The sequence below is a fragment of the Callospermophilus lateralis genome, chromosome 4, assembly GCF_048772815.1.
Source record: "Callospermophilus lateralis isolate mCalLat2 chromosome 4, mCalLat2.hap1, whole genome shotgun sequence".
Classification (NCBI taxonomy): domain Eukaryota; kingdom Metazoa; phylum Chordata; class Mammalia; order Rodentia; family Sciuridae; genus Callospermophilus; species Callospermophilus lateralis.
This window is the reverse complement of record NC_135308.1, coordinates 20,508,488-20,526,104: the sequence shown is the minus strand read 5'-3', so window position 1 is coordinate 20,526,104 and position 17,617 is coordinate 20,508,488. Positions and strand designations below refer to the sequence as shown.

Genomic DNA, 17,617 nt, shown 5'->3' with positions numbered 1-17,617 from the left:
GATTGATGCATAAAATCACATAGAAGAAAAATATAATTGCATGTCTTGAAGTACAATAAAAAAGCAAACCTTTGTGAATTGTCCACCCAACTTAAGAAAATGCACTATGACACTTGAATACCACATTGCCTTTCATAAACTTAACATGGATAAGTACCTCTACAAACCATTTTTGCAAAGGATTCCATTGTACATGGACATAAATATTCCTCTTATTGAAGATGTCTAGCTATTTCTTCCCTTCTCACAGAGAAAATCCTTATCAATCAGCAAACAAACTTCAGTAACAATCAATTTACCAGAAATGTTTGATTCAATTCAGTTGTTTAGGTTCAAACATTAAAGGGCAAACATGAAATATCTTTTGACAAAAGATGTTGTTATACATTCTTTTCTCCTTTTCTCTGTAATTCAACAAATTTGCAAAAATGTTTGATTTCAAACCATTTTTCCTTGTGGTATTTCTCTATTCTCAAAAGGCAAAATACTTTGACTTTTATTATGCAAATAAATAAACAGAACACTTAAGTGTTTGCTATACATTTATTCCCAAATTGGTATATGATGGCTTTTAAATCTTTTTTCAAAAAATATTTATTTTTTAGTTTTAGGTGGACACAATATCTTTATATTATTTTTATGTGGTGCTGAGAATCGAACCCAGTGCCTCATGCATGCTTGGCGAAGAGGCTACCACTTGAGCCATATCCCCAGCCCCATACATTTATTTTGTTTATTTACTTTTATGTGGTGCTGAGGATCGAACCCAGGACCTCGCACATGCTAGGCAAGCACTCTGCAGCTGAGCCACAATGCCAGATCCACGCCCCCTCCCCACTTTTAAATATCTAAGTAACATATTTTATGATTTTACCTTCCTTATTTCCAGTGGATAGTGTGGTGGAAACTCACATAATGGGTTCTTTACAGTTTTTGTTTTTATTTAAAATTTGACTCTAATTCCTTTTTGTAATTGTTGCTCTTGCTATATTATAATTGTACATAATAGTGGGATTCATTGTGCCATATTAGTATGTGGAAATAACATAATTTCCTTCCCCAGTACCTTCCCTTTTCCCTCCACCTGATCCCTTTGCTCTACTCTGCTGATCTGCCTTATATTATTATTATATGCAATGATATATATATATATATATATATATATATATATATATATATATATATAATATATACACTCAGACAAACACACACACACACACACACACACAAGTGGATTGCACTGTATTATGTTCATACATAGACATGGCTTAATTGGTAGATTTTGCTTCAAAACGTAACTTTTTAACATGTATTCCAGGGATTTGAATTGTGTATAGCTATTATTCTGGTAATTAGTTTTTCATACATAGGATATGAATTTCCAATATGTTGCCACATAATTTGCTGGAAAGAGATTTATGGATACTCCTAGTCCACAAATGCACTGATTCTTTATATCTTATACAATAAGTATACTTTGGAGTGGAATACACATTTCCATGGTTTTATTGAAAATATCTTTATTTATTAAAATATTGTTTGGAATTAAATATGTAGAAACACCAGTGGGGATTAGATTCCTGTAATCTGCATTTGATATCATCTGCATTTTATATATTTCAAACCTGCATTATTCCTTCAATCCAATGAGGGTCAGATTGAAGAGATAGAGCAATACATTCATGTCATTTGTAGTTGTCTATTTTGAAATTTTGAAATTATTAATGTTCTCACAAATTATGAATATCCTTAACATTTAAAATAACTATTTATTTAACAGAGTATGTATTTAAATATCATTATCACCTTTTCATAATTCAAATCTCTTCATGATAACATAACTTTCAGATAAGATCAGTGAAATCTTCTTTGATAGAAATTTCCCTCACTAAAGGGCTTGTCATATTAAGATCTACATACAGAAACAACAAAACATGATGTAAATGTAATTTCAACTGTATTGTTCCTTAGTAACAATATAACTGTGAGAACATTTTTAATGATATGTTCAAAGAAAGAGGTACTCATTATAAATTGTCCACTACTCTTTAAACTATAAACACTAATGTTTAATATCTTATTACCTCTGTGAATCAGGTACTCTAAATCACCACTTACATTCACTCCTTGATAATATTGCTAGATCCTGTTAGCTAGTCTGCTAAGCATAGTTGATGTTTAAAATATATCATTACAACCAGTTATTAGGATGTATTCAACTTATGTTAGGAATGGTTTCAGAAGGTACCTTTTAAAAATTATTTCTACCACTATGTTTTAAAATATGTCTAGACATGGGCTTTTTCAGTGAATCTTTTTTCTTCATAGAATATATAAAGCAAGTAAGGTTTTTATTCATATTATAGATATACTATGTCAACTTATTATATAGTATTTGTTGTTTTATATCCACATTGCTCATAATACTCCCTAGCATAATGTTTTTCATATTTGAAGTAATTGTTTTCACTAAAATTGTCATAATTTATTCTATTTTGTTTCAATACTCAAATTACTGACATCTAGAAGCCATAAATCATTTAAAATATGTAGTAGCTGCTGTAGTTTCAAGAAGTTTTATACAAATTCAACGTCCATATAAATTTGCTTGTTTCTCCCCATACAAGATAATTGACTGCACTCTGTGAATCCCATCTGTCCTTTCCTAAGACCCATGGCAAGAAGCAGTGAGGGTGGCCTTCTTTTCTAAAGGGCTACAGCCAGTAGGGAATGAAACATGACTAGCCAGTCCTATTTTAAAACAGAACTCTTCCACAACTCTGACAGAATTTAACAAACCAACTGCCAAAAGGAAATGAAATGTTAGGCATATTGAGTGGACAAGAAATGTACCAAATTGCCACCGGTTGAGAAATGTACAGACTCTCTCTTGACTTGAAGGTTTTTTTATTGAATAATAGGCAAATTCTTGCATTGGAGCAAAGTCAGTAAGAATTAAGTTAATATTGCCATACATAGAAAGGAGGAAACATATCTAAGAAATTATGATTTATATGCTAATGTTTTTCTTTTAAGTTAAATACATAATGAATAATTTGTCATTTTATTCTTTTTACATTTTTAAGGCCTGGAAAACTAAGAATTTCTAATATATGAAGTCAGATTCAGCAATTGAAAGTTTTAGGAAAATATCTATTCATATGTATATTTATATATGTATTTATAGTATATAAGCATACTATATTGTTTATCATGATTTATTGGCATGGTTTCTTGAAATTGTAACCTAAGTGTTAAGGATCAGCTATTTTTTTTAGGTATACTTTCACAGAAATCATGCTTCCTTAAACATGACCATGTTTTCATCTTCTCACTTTCTTTAGTTATCATATGACAGAATTCCCTCCATGTCTGTCATTTGCTACCTATAAATGGCCAAGCTTTGCAACTTTTGCATTCCTAGAAATTTCTTGTTCCAGGCAACCTCATCTTTTATGCTATAATGATACATTCATTTTACTTGGTAACACTACATCAAATTCTGAAATCAACATATGGACAATATGCACTGTTTGTGCTCCTGAATTTGTTGAGTGTCTTCATGAAAATAATTTTGTTAAAGATTCATGGGTTGCTCAAGATTTAATGAGTCATAACGATGTGAAACAAATCAACTTGGGATGAGGTCGTTTTTTTTGTTTTTGTTTTTCCTTTTAATCATTTTGGTAACATCATTTATCCTGTTTGGACAATTGATAGAAACTCCAAAATGTGGATGCTTCTTTAAAATTATGTTGTTAAAATTCACAACACGATTAGCTACACAGAAACTAAATAGACCTTAAATGAGCAAACAGGTGTAGCGGTGATTAACATTGTACTTATTAGAGAAATTAGAAATTGTTGTTTTTCATATGAGACTGATGTAGGAGATCTATACTAGAGTATAGAACAGACTAGAGTAAAAAATGAATAAGAAATACAAGGTGATGCTTCAGTTAATAAGTAGATAATATGACTCTACTCCCTGGAAAGGAGATGTGTAGAAAAACGACACCAGTGGATTAAATTTCTGTTTGTCATTTTAAATTTTCAGCAATTAGAAATAAAATGACAGTTATATTGGTAGGAAAATAACTTAGTTCTCTGCGTGATGAAATTTAAAAAGGAAATTTTGAGGAAAATATACCCTGACTTTGTTTATCATGTATTTTTACTTAGTGTTTCATTTCCCTGGGTTCTAATTACATTTTTTTTTCTTTTTGCTTCTTAAGGGAAATATGGGCATATCTACAATGCAATTAGAAACTCAGTAGATTTTTAGCTTGAATTGTAAAGCAAAGTCTCCTTTTTTAATAGTTCTTTGGAAGGTATACGTTTCACAGTTGCTCTTGGAATAGTTTTTCCGAAATATATTGAGAATTTTTCAGTCGTCTTGAATTTTGTATGTCATGAATGGAAAAAGATTATATTACCCATTACCCTATCAGATAATAATTCAAAATAATTAATAGCAAATAACCCTTAGTATTTTAAAAAAAAATTAGACTTATACCCAATGGTTAAGAGGTATTTTTTATATCTGAGATATTTAGACAAATTTGTGCAGAAATGCTCTTGCTAGATCTAGTTTTTTCACCTGTCATTTCTCTGTTCCCAGTTGCCAGGCAACCATTCTGATAGCCTGCATCAACTTACCTTATCCTAAGCATGTTCCTTTGCCTGTCTTGGCCTGACATCATCTCTGTCTTAGAAACACATTGCTGTCCCTAAAATAGGAACTTTGAAATACAATTAAAAACCAACAACAAAAAATGAACTTCACTTACGTACAATTACATTTTATTACATAAAATAAAAACAGAGATATTATATCAGAAATTTTTAACTATGACCTTCTACAAAAATTGATCTTCCTGAGAACAGAATATTTCAATTAATAAAATAGTAAATAACGTTAATTGTGAGAAGCACACCTGATGCTAAACCAAACAAATTCTGAGTCACAATATACTTTTCTGATAAAAGGAATCTTGAAATGCAAAAATTTATTCTATGATGAACATAGATACATATAATTGGACAAGTGAAGTACTTCACAGTACTGAGGTCACAAATGTCTACAGTGTTGGCAACCTGCATATCTTCCTATGGCTAAGCCTTTAGCTAAGGCTTTCTGACCTCTGTCATTAGAAATTATCAGTTACTCAGAACCTCTTAACTCCCCCAGGCCCACGCCTTTTTCTAAGAAGTTTCATTGCTTTGTTAGTGAAGGAGAAACACAGGGGACTGCTGTCCCAGAGGCTATGATTCTGCCCACAAGGAGAAATAGGGATTTTTTGTTTTTTTTTGTTTTAATATGTTTTTAGTTGTATATGGATACAATATGTTTATTTGATTGTTTTTTGTTTATTTATTTATTTATTTTTATGTGGCGCTCTACTACTGAGCCACAGCCCTAGCCTCTCTTAAGACCTTTTTAATGAAACACTTTATTTGCCCAATTGTCTGCTGCATTATATTGTTAGTTTTTTTTTCTAAAAATGATACAGTATAAGTTTTTTCACTTATAAAAGCCTTGTTTCATCAATTATTGGTATTTTGTTCTTTGAAATAATGAAGATACATCTTATTTTTGTATGTATACTGATTTTACCAGTACATTGTTAAATGGTACATTTGTAAAAGTATTTTTATTTAAGTAATAAGATTCTTAGAAATCTGTTTGTTTTTCTCCACTAATTTTAACTTGGAATTAAAAACACTTTTAAAATGCCTTTAATTTTAAAAAATTGGGAAAAAAGCATTTTTTATACTGCTCTTTATTGTACTAAAATATAATCTGATTCATTAAAAAGGGAATGTAATTAATTTTTCATGTGTGATGTACCAGTCTTGATTTAAGAACACATAAAAACTATAAATTTTACAACTTCAGATTTTAAATTTAGGTCTTAGTTTTCTAAACTATTGTGTTCAAGTTGAAATCTGCTCTATCAAAATCATCCTTGGATGACAAAATATTAAGAATTTTAGGATTTATTAACCATAATAAAAACTGCATGATTTACTCTTCTTTATGTAGTATGAATTGTATTCATTAAACACAAATTTTTATTAACTTAATGTCATCTAATGTTTTATTTATTTATTTATTTATTTTTAATTAATTTTTATTGTTGGTTGTTCAAAACATTACATAGTTCTTGAGGGGAGGGGAGGGGAGGGGGGATAGTAGAGGATAGGAAAGGCAGCAGAATACAACAGACACTAGTATGGCAATATGTAAATCAATGGATGTGCAACTGATGTGATTCTGCAATCTGTATACGGGGTAAAAATTGGAGTTCATATCCCACTTGAATCAAAGTGTGAAATATGATATATCTATTTATTTTAAAATAAGCATAACTACATATTCTGTTTAGACAATGTTATAGTTTGCCATAACATTCAACTGAAATATAAATATATGCATACTCTGATCTTGATGATTATATTTCACTTTAGAAAATCCTCATCAGGGGCAAAACTACACAAAAACACCATAGTTGTTAGTGATCTACTTTAAGAATCTGAAAAAGTTTATCTCTTTTCAACAAGGTTGACTTCAAACAGAACAAGAATAAACAAGCTTGTTTTACCTAATAACTTACTTGACAAGTACATTATAATTTTACTTTTTAAGATATGTTCAATGTTAAATATTTCTAGTATATCTTGCAATTAAAAAAATTATTTCTGGATATATTTATTCTTTGAAATAAATGATAAAGATATTCCAGTAAGTTATCCAAAGATATATTTATAAGAGAAGGTCATTATTATAACAATTTTTAGTTTCTGTACTTCATGAGGATTTTTAAGGTTGATACATTAGGAAAGGGGACAAAAAGGCAAATTCAAAAGAATACATAAACAACCCTATATGCATCTGATTGATTATTATGGTTGTATTTGGTTCTAGTAAAATTTTTTTCATTGATGAGAAACCCAGACTTGGGCCAGGCACGGTGACACATGCCTGTAATCCCAGCAATTAGGGAGGCTGAGGCAGGAGGATTACGAGTTCAAAGCCAGCCTCAGCAAAAGTGAGGTGCTAAGTAACTCATAAGACTATTTCTATTTAGAAATACAAAATAGGGCTGGGGATGTGGCTCTGTGGTCGAGTGCCCCTGAGTTCAATCCCTGGTACCAAAAAAATAAATACTTTCCCTAATATATCTGGAGAGAAAATAATTTTGCCTAATATTATACCTTATTTTGATTACACAAAATGAAAACAGTGTCCATAGAATGTTTAATTTTTCCATCCACCCTTGCTGAAGTTCTGGAATTTGGGTCTTAAAGGGTATAGAATAGCCCAGTTTTTCCAGTAATTATGTTAATTCCCATTAGGATTTTGTGCCAAATATTTTATCAGAAATGAGAGTATGGCTGTTTTTTTCCCATTGTTTCTACTATGAAATGAATTCTGAAGCCATGCAAGGTTGTAATGTGATTTATTTAAGCATTATTTACAATGTTTAAATGAAGGAATATACTTGGAACTCTGGCAGACTTCATGAAAAGCTTTTTGGAAGTGGGGGAAGAGCTTCAAATGTCTTAATGCCCATTTAAATTTTAGCAAATTTTAAACTTATAAACATTTTTCCCTAAATGAAACACCCCACCCCCCATGCTTCTGAAATAGTATTTTGAGAACATCTTTGGGATCACTTTTTATAGATTTGACTTCTGGAAAATATAAGAAAACGCTGAAAAAGAGTCTTATTCTCATCAAATTATACTCTCTCCATAGGTATTTATTAATGAGGGAGTGCTAATTAACTCTAAATAGTCAATGTTTTGATACAAAGTCTCTACCCAATTTCTTCTTGGTTGTAAGCCCTCTCTATTTTTGTGTAAATTATTCACACAAATAGCAGAGGAATAACAGATGAATTCAAGTAAAGACACAAATACTAGCAGGAGAGGATGGTTTTACCCAAGTTATTTTAGATCAAAGCCTAATGGATCCATTTTGAGAAATTCTACACAATAAAAGGGGATTTGTTATCACCAAACCTACTAATTTAGTTCTCTAAATACGGATAGCTGCTGGAAAATTGTAGTACTTTATTACTATTTTCTCTAAAAGTATGCCGCTCTTATTTTCAAGCACCCAGTAAATTAGATGTTTCTTTATTTTCACAATGTTCCTAAGGGAATACAAAGGGCAGCTTTAAAGAAACTGCCATATGCGTGAGTCCTGTATTGCTGAAAAAGTGTTGCTTCTGCTTCTGGGATTATTGAAAACACATTTCACAGGTATAGATTAAAAGGAAAGAATCTACTCAATGAAATACAGCTATAGTCTACATGTAACCAGCAGAAGATTTTTAAGGAGAGGTTTTATTAGATTCAAATATTGAAATGTGAAACAAAGTTATAATGAAGAACCCTGCAGAGATTAATACAATGACAATGAGAATACAGTTTACTGATTCTGTTTTTCAAGAGTTGATAAGAAAGAAAATACATGTTAATAGAAATGTATTTGTAAAATTAAATGAACTAAGTGTGGTTGCTTTCTTTTCTTCTTTCTTTTTAACAGTATGAAAGAAGTAGGCGTAGGCCATAAACACTGGAGGGGTCTCACGTCATCCACCTGCAAGCAGTGTCCAGTGGTCTATACCAGTCCTGTCTGTGGTTCAGATGGCCATACCTACTCCTCTCAGGTAAAAACAAATAGTTCCTTAAGGGGGGCTTAATATGTTTAATTTTGAGTTTAGATTCCACTGGGGACACTGCATAATATGCTACATTATTTAAATACTTTAAAAAAAAGTCTTAATTTTTAAATGTGTCTGACTGTTTTGGGTAAGCAGTTGTAAGAGGTATTGCCCTGTGTCTGTCTGCTAAAGTTTTAAGATACACATAAAAATAGAGCTATTGTTAAGAGAGGGAATGGATGCTTCTGGGTCTTCTCAACATGCCTTGGATCTTGGTGAGTGTAGTGTGGTGCAGGACCTCAGCTTTGTGTGTTTACAAAATTCAGATTGTTAGTACCAGGGAGAATGAACCTAATCACATTATCAAAGCCCACATAAAATGACGAGTAAATTACCAAAACTTATTAAGTTACAATGAAGGATAGAGGTTGTGATATCCAAACTGGTAGGTAGAGCTACGTGGGAAGCAAATTTTAATCCTAACTTTACGAAAATTGATGGCTGAATAAATTGAATCAGTGGAGATATTGAATGATATTTTTCCGGAATCCAGCTAAGACAACTCTATGTATTTATTTGCTTTAGAAATACAGTATATATTCAAAAAGTGCTGATATGTTTGTGCCAAGGATGTCATTATCCCTAGAAAGTGCTAATCCTATCTGTTTGGAACTGCTTTTAGGATAGTCCTGACAGATGATCCTTCTTCTTACAACTTGATTTTGCATTACACCAAGTTACCATAATAGATGATTTCCATAGGTCTGAGACTATGTTGGAAGACTTGTTTGATGATCCCCATTTTTTTAACCTTTATTTTGTTTATTTAGTTTTATGTGGTGCTAGGGATCAAACTCAGTACCTCACACATGCAGGCAAGTCCCTTGTTCTCGGATTGGCAGAATTAATATTATCAAGATAACCATACTACAAAAAGCATTATACAGATTTAATGTAATTAAGTTGCATTAAATTGCAATTAAATTGCATTATACAGATTTAATTCAAAATTCCAATGACATTCCTCCTAGAAATAGAAAAAGCAGTCATGAAATTCATTTGGAAAATCAGATCCAGAATAGCTAAAGTAATTCTTAGCAAAAAGAATGAAGCAAGTGGCATCACTATACCAGACCTTAAACTATACTATGGAGGAATAGTAACAAAAACATCATGATATTGGCTGCAAAATAGACTGGTAGACCACTGGTACAAAATAGAGGACACAGAGACACGCCCATATAATTACAGTTATCTTTCATTAGACAGAGGGCACCAAAAATATACACTGGAGAAAAGATAGCCTCTTCAACAATTAGTGCTGGGAAAACTGGAAATCCATATGCAACAAAATGAAATTAAACCCCTATTTCTCACCATGCACAAAACTCAACTCAAAGTGGATCAATGACCTGGGAATTAAACCAGAGACCCTGCATCTACTAGAAGAAAAAGTAGGCCCAAATCTCTGTCATATCAGATTAGGCTCCATACTTCCTTAACAAGACTCCTATAGTGCAAGAATTAAAATCAAGAATTAATAAATGGGATAAATTCAAACTAAAAAGCTTCTTCTCAGCTAAAGAAACAATATCAGTTATGTGTATAGAGAGCCTACAGTTTGGGAGCAAATTTTTATCACTTGCATATCAGATAGGGCACTAATATCTGGGGTATATAAAGAACTCAAAAACACTGATCACTATGTTATTAAGTGCTTAAACACAGTCCTCATATATTCATCTGTGGCTAAGTAAATTCATTCCTGTATATTTCCAGTTCTATAGGGTGCTCCATTGTTCTCCCTGTGTACTAGGCACACAGTGAAGCCTTAGCTTACAAATCAAGTGTTTCTATCAATGTTGTTCCTAAAATTGATTTTCAACATAGTCCATATTTGCTATTTATTTACATGTGTCATTTTCAGTAAATGCTTTATTTATATAGGAAGATTAAAAAATATGGTTAGAATGAATACATGGCTCTTCAGAAACCTCAAATCATTATCTTTATTGTTGCTCATTCAAATTTAACTTGGCCACTTTTGCACTTTGAACCACCCATTCTACTCTTAATTGTTTTCACTGACACCGGGAAAGGGGAATTGCATAAAACAATAAAATTAAACAGAACTCTTTCCATCTCCATACAGTTTCCCCAGATGGGGTAGAGAGGGAAAATGAGAGGGAAGGGGAGAGGGGATAGTAGGGGTTAGGAAAGGTAGCAGAATACAACAGTTATTAATATGGTATTATGTAAAAATGTGGATGTGTAACCGATGTGATTCTGCAACTTGTATTTGGGGTAAAAACGGGAGTTCATAACTCACTTGAATCAAATGTATGAAAGATGATATGTCATGAGCTTTGTAATCTTGTGAACAGCCAATAAAAAAAAAAAAACTTAAAAAAAAAAAACAGAACTCTTAGCCTCACAAGAAATTATATTAAACTCTTGTTACTGTTTGTAAGTTTGTTGTTATTGAAATTCAAATTAGGACTTCCAGAGGTTTTTTTTCCCCCCTTAAAGAGAAAATACTGCTCTAGGCTATTTATACTAGATCAACACCAAAGATCACAGAGGCATGCCTTTTTGAAAAGGTCATTTTATGTTTTCCAGCATTCACTATGTAAAGACTCTTGGGGTTTGTTATTTATTTCATGGTAATGGTGAGCTCCAAATCCCATGCTGACTCTGATAGTCAACTGAGCACACCCAATGACATTATTAATCTGGAAGATGAGTAGCCCTGAGATGGTACAAGTTGTCCAGAAGACAGATACTTTGAGTCCTGGGTGTCAGATACTATAGGCAGGTTGGAATATCAGTTTCATTCTTATTCATGTTTCTGTATTTTGGACCACACCCTTCCAAGTTTATTTATTTCAGTTAAATGACAAGACTAGAGCATAATTTAAAAAAAAAATATATCTGTTTTTTCACAATATGACCGATTTGAATATTATTTGATCAGAGTTCGAACTCAAGCTTGTTAGCTTTTCTAGAGGTTCAGCAAAGTAAAAACTGCATACACTACAAGACAAATGAACAAATAAAGAACTATGGAAATAAAGGTTGAAAAACTATTGGAACATTTGTGATTTTTATAAGAAGTATTTTTGTAATATCATCTTTTATTTCTCTTTAGAGAAATTTTTGACTTTTGTGGGAAGAATGCTTAGTCTTTTTAAAAGAGCCAATGATTGTTGAAATTTTAAAAATTCAGCAATGTCAGAAAAAAATGAAAATATAACTGTTCAAGTTTATTTGAGAGGTACTCATTCTTGAAATTGACACAAAAATGAAGGTCTTTGTTTCTTCACTTCAGGCAAAGTCTATTTTGATTGTATGTTAAGCTTCATTAAGAGAGAGAAATTTTTCCCCAGTATGGAATCTGTGTTAGACCTTGGTTTTATTTGTTGTTTTCTTATGTAAATCGTGTATAACATTTGTTGTAAGCATAAGTCAATAAATGATTCTAATGTTTTAGAACTGAGCAGAACATTCAAAATATGAATTCTCTGAGGACAACAGTGGATGATTTTAAACTCTTTCTATCATATTTAGTCATGCAGTGCTGGACAGGTGAACTAAATCATGGTGAATTCGCTAGAAATGAGATTTGCTTATGAAATTGCCTATGTGTGTGTGCACCTGCATTGAAGGAAAACAAATGGAAAGCTTATCCATTTTATACTAGAATTCCCAACCTAACTGCAGAGACTTTTCATAAATGGTTCAGGATAAGAGCCCACACATATAAACTTTACATGCTTCCCAGGTAACATATATGTGTAACTATGGTTGAGAACCACTGATACATCCTTTAAGTTATTGCCTTGAAATCTTAAAAAAAAAAAAAAATATATATATATATATATATATATATATATATATATATATATATACACACACATACATACATCTCTCTCTCTCTCTCTCTCTCTCTCTCTATATATATATATATATATATATACACACACACATATTCGTATACATATATGTATATATTTGTTATATACTAGAATAATAACACAATAATACAATGTTATTCTTTTATAAATAAAGAAGTATTTATATTATATTTTAATATAATATTCCACTTTAAATTTCAACATTCTATGATGTTTTATTCTTTTTGTCATTTACTTTTCCATTATGAGGCCTATTTTTACTTAACTTTTAATAGTTAATAATTTTGGTAACAGAGTAACTATATGTGCATTTTGAAAGGTAGATGATTCCTGACACTTCAACATTAAAGTTTGCTATGCTGAATCTATTAGTATTTAGGATTTAATTGTCCCACCTTCCTTCCTCTAAATACTTCGAGCTGAGATCATTTTATGGTAGGAAAATCAATATTTGGAAATGCAGGGGTACTATTTCTATTTAAACTGCTTTTCAGCATAGCCGCAGTTTGACTTTTGGCTTAGGTATGCCAACTGGATTGAGGTCATACCTCCAGCACATCAGCATGATCAGTTACTGGGATAAGCTCTCATAAAAACACTGAACATGAAAAGAAATAATACGCATGAACTTCATCATAAAATCTAATATTTAAAAGGAATGGAACAGGATGACAAGGGCCATCCTGGCAAGGATCCCTCGTCTGACGTCATGTTCTGTGAGATAAACCTCTATAGCTGAGGATAGTTCTAATGTTGAGAAAAGCTATCCTCTCCTTATACTGATTTAGATTCCAGAACTCCCTATCCTTACCTCTGAAGACATATCATGAAACACAAAATTGTATTATTTTTTCTGCAGTTACTGAGAAAAAATATGACTTCTTGGATCCATTTAAAATGGGAATAAGAAGCTAAAAGGCAGTAGCAAAACAGCCTGAGGGGTAGAACATTATTTAATATTTGTAAAACCCTATCCCTAGTGCTTTAGAATGATCTCACACCCATTCATTTATTTAAATATGAACTTTTTTTGTGAAGCTCATCTGTGCTTGAGACATTCAACATTGTTTTAATAGAAACTCAGCCCTCTCTTTTACATTGGTATTTGATCAGATTTGTCATATTTAATTAAATTATATGAGGACAATTTTAGTTGACGGAAGAGATTTTAGGAAGCAAAAAGTGTCATGGATGTAGCATAAACTTCTGACAGAAATACAGGGTTTGAAGTCACTTAGGAACCCTAAGAGTTCAGCATGGTGTGGGCATCAGTTGAAGGAAGAAGTGTAATGTTTTGTTGTCAATCAAAAAAAATCACTCCTTCAGGAGAAACTAAACCATATGCACTTGTCTGTAAATATTTTGTTTGTGTTAAATATCATTATCAAGTTAGAAGTGAAAGATGACTTTTTGTCAGTAGACTAGTCTTCTGACAAGAAAGTAATCTTTCAATTATAACTTGAATATTGATTATTTAACACAAACAAAATATTTACAGACAAGTGCAATCCTGGTTTAGTTTTCTGTTCCTATTAATGATTTGAATATATAGAACATTTACATGATCTATAAATTGTATTATTTCATCATTAGTGTATTTCAATTTACACATAAAGGTAAGGGAAATGATAATTTATAGCCATTGATGACTTTTTGAGAAAGGAAAAGGAGACATAATAAAATTAAGTTTGAATGTAAAAATGAAAAACAGTTTATGAAAGAATTAATATACTAAACCAACTGCTTGTATTGTTAAATAAAGGATTCTTTTATCTTTTCATTAACAAATAATTCCACATAGCCTTTCTGTGACAATGGAATGCCTTGCTTCTATTATTTTATTGTTCAAATTCCATTTCTAAAACTTATGCTCAAGAGATTCAACTTAATTTCCATGATCATATTACACTAGGAAGTCTGGTAAATTTCAGGATGGTGAGCATCTTGGAAAACAGTCACTGAGGTACTGAGTGAGCATACTCCTTTTTCAGGGTTCATGCTTTGCTCTGTCCACTTTTAGACTCACCTGCCCTTTCCCTCCAGGCATGAATTATTTTATACCTTTCTCTTTAACCTTACCATGGGCAGTACATAGACTTACCTTCATGGCCTGATCAAGACTCTTGAGTTAGTATATTAACCCTGATGAGTTTAGGACAAATTTATATCTTGATACATTTTTTTATTTCTTAGATACATAACATTTTTAAGCTCATAATCTTCTTATGTATGAGCCACTTTGTGTCAAAATGGCCTTTTAAAAACTACACTGATATTATTCTAAGGTTTATGAAATTCTATTAGTTTACTTAGTTCTTTGACATGATTCCTTAGAAAAATGAGAAGCTAGACAATACATGTGTCTTTTCACACACTCATATTTGAAATGTTGATCATCTATAATATCTAAACCTGAAAAATGTTGATCTACTTGTTTTATTTACTCACTTGCCAATTTTACAACACACTGAGGGAAATAAATGTGTTACCATCCATTCAGGTAAGCAGTTTGACATATATGAGCAATGAAAAACTGTCAAATTCAATGAATATTCTGTACCCCTCCCTTATTAAGTAGTAATAAATTATTTGACAGTGTTATGAATCCCTTATCATTTTCTGCCTTTTTGCCTTAAATCCCTGAGTGACCATCCCTTCAGCAATGACTATGGCAGCATCAAAGAGAGGCTTCCAAAAGAACATGTGTGTTGTGCAGAAAACTTTAGTACTATAACCCCAGTTACTGGTCTAGATGTAGGGATGAGGTGAACATAGGAGTCAAAGTAAGGGATGCCCTGTATTTTGGGGGGCTATTTTTTGTTTTAACTTTTTTTTTGAGACACATTCTCACTAGGTTGCCAAGACTGGCCCTAAACTCCTGAACCAAAGTAATTTTCCCACCACAGATAGCCTCTCAACTTTTTTTTTGAGACACATTCTCACTAGGTTGCCAAGACTGGCCCTAAACTCCTGAACCAAAGTAATTTTCCCACCACAGATAGCCTCTCAAGTGGCTGGGACATCAGACATGCCCTGCAGTGCCCAATTTTTTATATTTTTTTTGTATTCCATTTACAATAACTTGTGTTTTCATTTTCACTATGATAATGCATGACCTTTTCATTACACTAACTTTCATATGTTCATATATACAAATATGAATACTTGTGTGTGTGTATATGTGTGTGTGTGTGTGTGTGTGTGTATATATATATATATATATATATATATATATATATATATATATTTAAACATGTATCTGATCTTTTCATGATGTATTTAAATTTATATCTTGGTACATTTTCAAGCTTGCAATTTTCTTATGTGTAAGCCACTATGTATGAAAATGATTTCATGTTATTTCTCTTTTATAAATGAGAAATGGGGTAATTTGACCAGTGTCACTCTTTCTCTAAGCAGCTTTTCCATTTTCAAATGTGAATTTGAAGCAGATACACTTTTCCAAAACTTTTTTATTATTGGTATTTATTTTTCTACATTAATACACACAATGATTGTGATAAGTATATCTATTTGAGGCATTAAAAACGATTGCAATGTATGACTTTTAAACCTAGGAAGTCATTTCTTCTTCTCTTATAGCCTAAGATATCAGAGCAGTTTTCAAAATTGTACTTTCTAGGATTTTTTACATGGTAAGTCTAATTTATCATTTTATAGTTATTACTTTCTACAGAAAAGAAATTTTCTACGTTTTCTCCCAAAATTTTTAACATTTTAACTTGTAAATTTACATCTGATGCGTAATTATTATTTTTAGTACATGGTTAAACTTTGTTTTTTTAAGGGGTAACTGACTGCTGGATCTTCCTATGTAACACCTTGCCTCACTGGATTTCTTTGGTACTTGTGTCAAAAACAAAATGGCCCTAAAAGCGTTGTTGTGTTTCTGTCTCTATTTTGTTACAGTGGACTATTTTTCTTTAGTTAAGCTTGTACCATACCTAAGTTTTTTTTATATCTTTATGCTAACTTTTGAATTCAGGGGCTGTTTTAGTCAGCTTTTGTGTCCCTGTGATGAAAAAACCTGACAAGAACAACTTTGAGGAGGAAAAAGTTGGTTTGGGACTCATGGTTTTCAGAGGTCTCAGTTCTTAGATTTGGCTATAATAGATGAAGGGCCCCACAGAAGAAGGCTGCTCAACTCATGGCAGGTGGGGAAGACGAGAAAAAGGGACAGAGAAAGGGGCTGCAGGATGAGCTACCCCAGGGCACACCCTCTGTGACCCAACCGTCCAGCCATACTCCACCTGCCTGCAGTTGCCACCCAGTTAGGCTCATTCAAACTGAGATGAAAGGTTTCTGGTTTCCATCTAATAATGTAATCATTTTATCTCTGAATGTTCCTGCATTGACAGGAACTTTTGGGGAACACTTTACATCCAAACCTATAAAATTTTTAATATTGTTTTGGTGGTTGTCCTTTGTATTTATGTATGAATTTCAGATTCAGTTTGTCAGTTTCTATGAAGGATCAGCTAGAATTATGATTTGGATTTTATTGAATACATAGATAAATTTAAAGAAAATTAATATATGACAAAAGTTGAATTGTCAACCCCACATACTCGTCTATCTCTTCACTTAGATTTCACAATTAATGTTTGGTATTTTTCTGAATAGAGGCCAAAATGCTTTTTGTTGAATTTAAAACTAAGTAATTTTATTAGTGCTATTGTAAATTGAATTTTTATTTTTAATTCTTTTTAATATATTGTCATATAGTTTTTTTTTCTATACTGATTTTATATGTTGACACTTTTCTATGTTTACTTACTATTTCTAGTGATCTCAGAGTTTTCTGAATATCCAGTTGTTCTCTATATTAAAAAAAAGGCAGGTGTATCTCTTCCTTTCCTATATTTAATGTCTTTTACTTCATTACTTTGCCTTATTTTTCTGGCTAAATAGTGTTTAATGTACTTTCTTGCATTAGTCCCAATTAAGATAATCTTAGGCATTTTCACTAGTAGGTATGATGTTACATATAGTTTTTTGTCTTTGAAA

At 31.8% G+C, this 17,617-nt stretch overlaps 1 protein-coding gene across 6 annotated transcripts in view; it reads left to right on the top strand.

The window, feature by feature from the left end:
- Positions 1-17,617, top strand: part of Spock3 (SPARC (osteonectin), cwcv and kazal like domains proteoglycan 3) — a 411,971-nt gene that overhangs the window by 282,887 nt on the left and 111,467 nt on the right. For 5 of the 6 annotated variants that reach the window (XM_076852352.1, XM_076852349.1, XM_076852348.1 and 2 more), the window contains one exon: positions 8,558-8,681. The exons of the other annotated variant lie outside the window; for it this stretch is intronic. In XM_076852352.1, the coding sequence (XP_076708467.1) occupies positions 8,558-8,681 (124 nt within the window). The remainder of the gene's footprint in view (positions 1-8,557; positions 8,682-17,617) is intronic. 6 annotated transcript variants of the gene reach the window in all.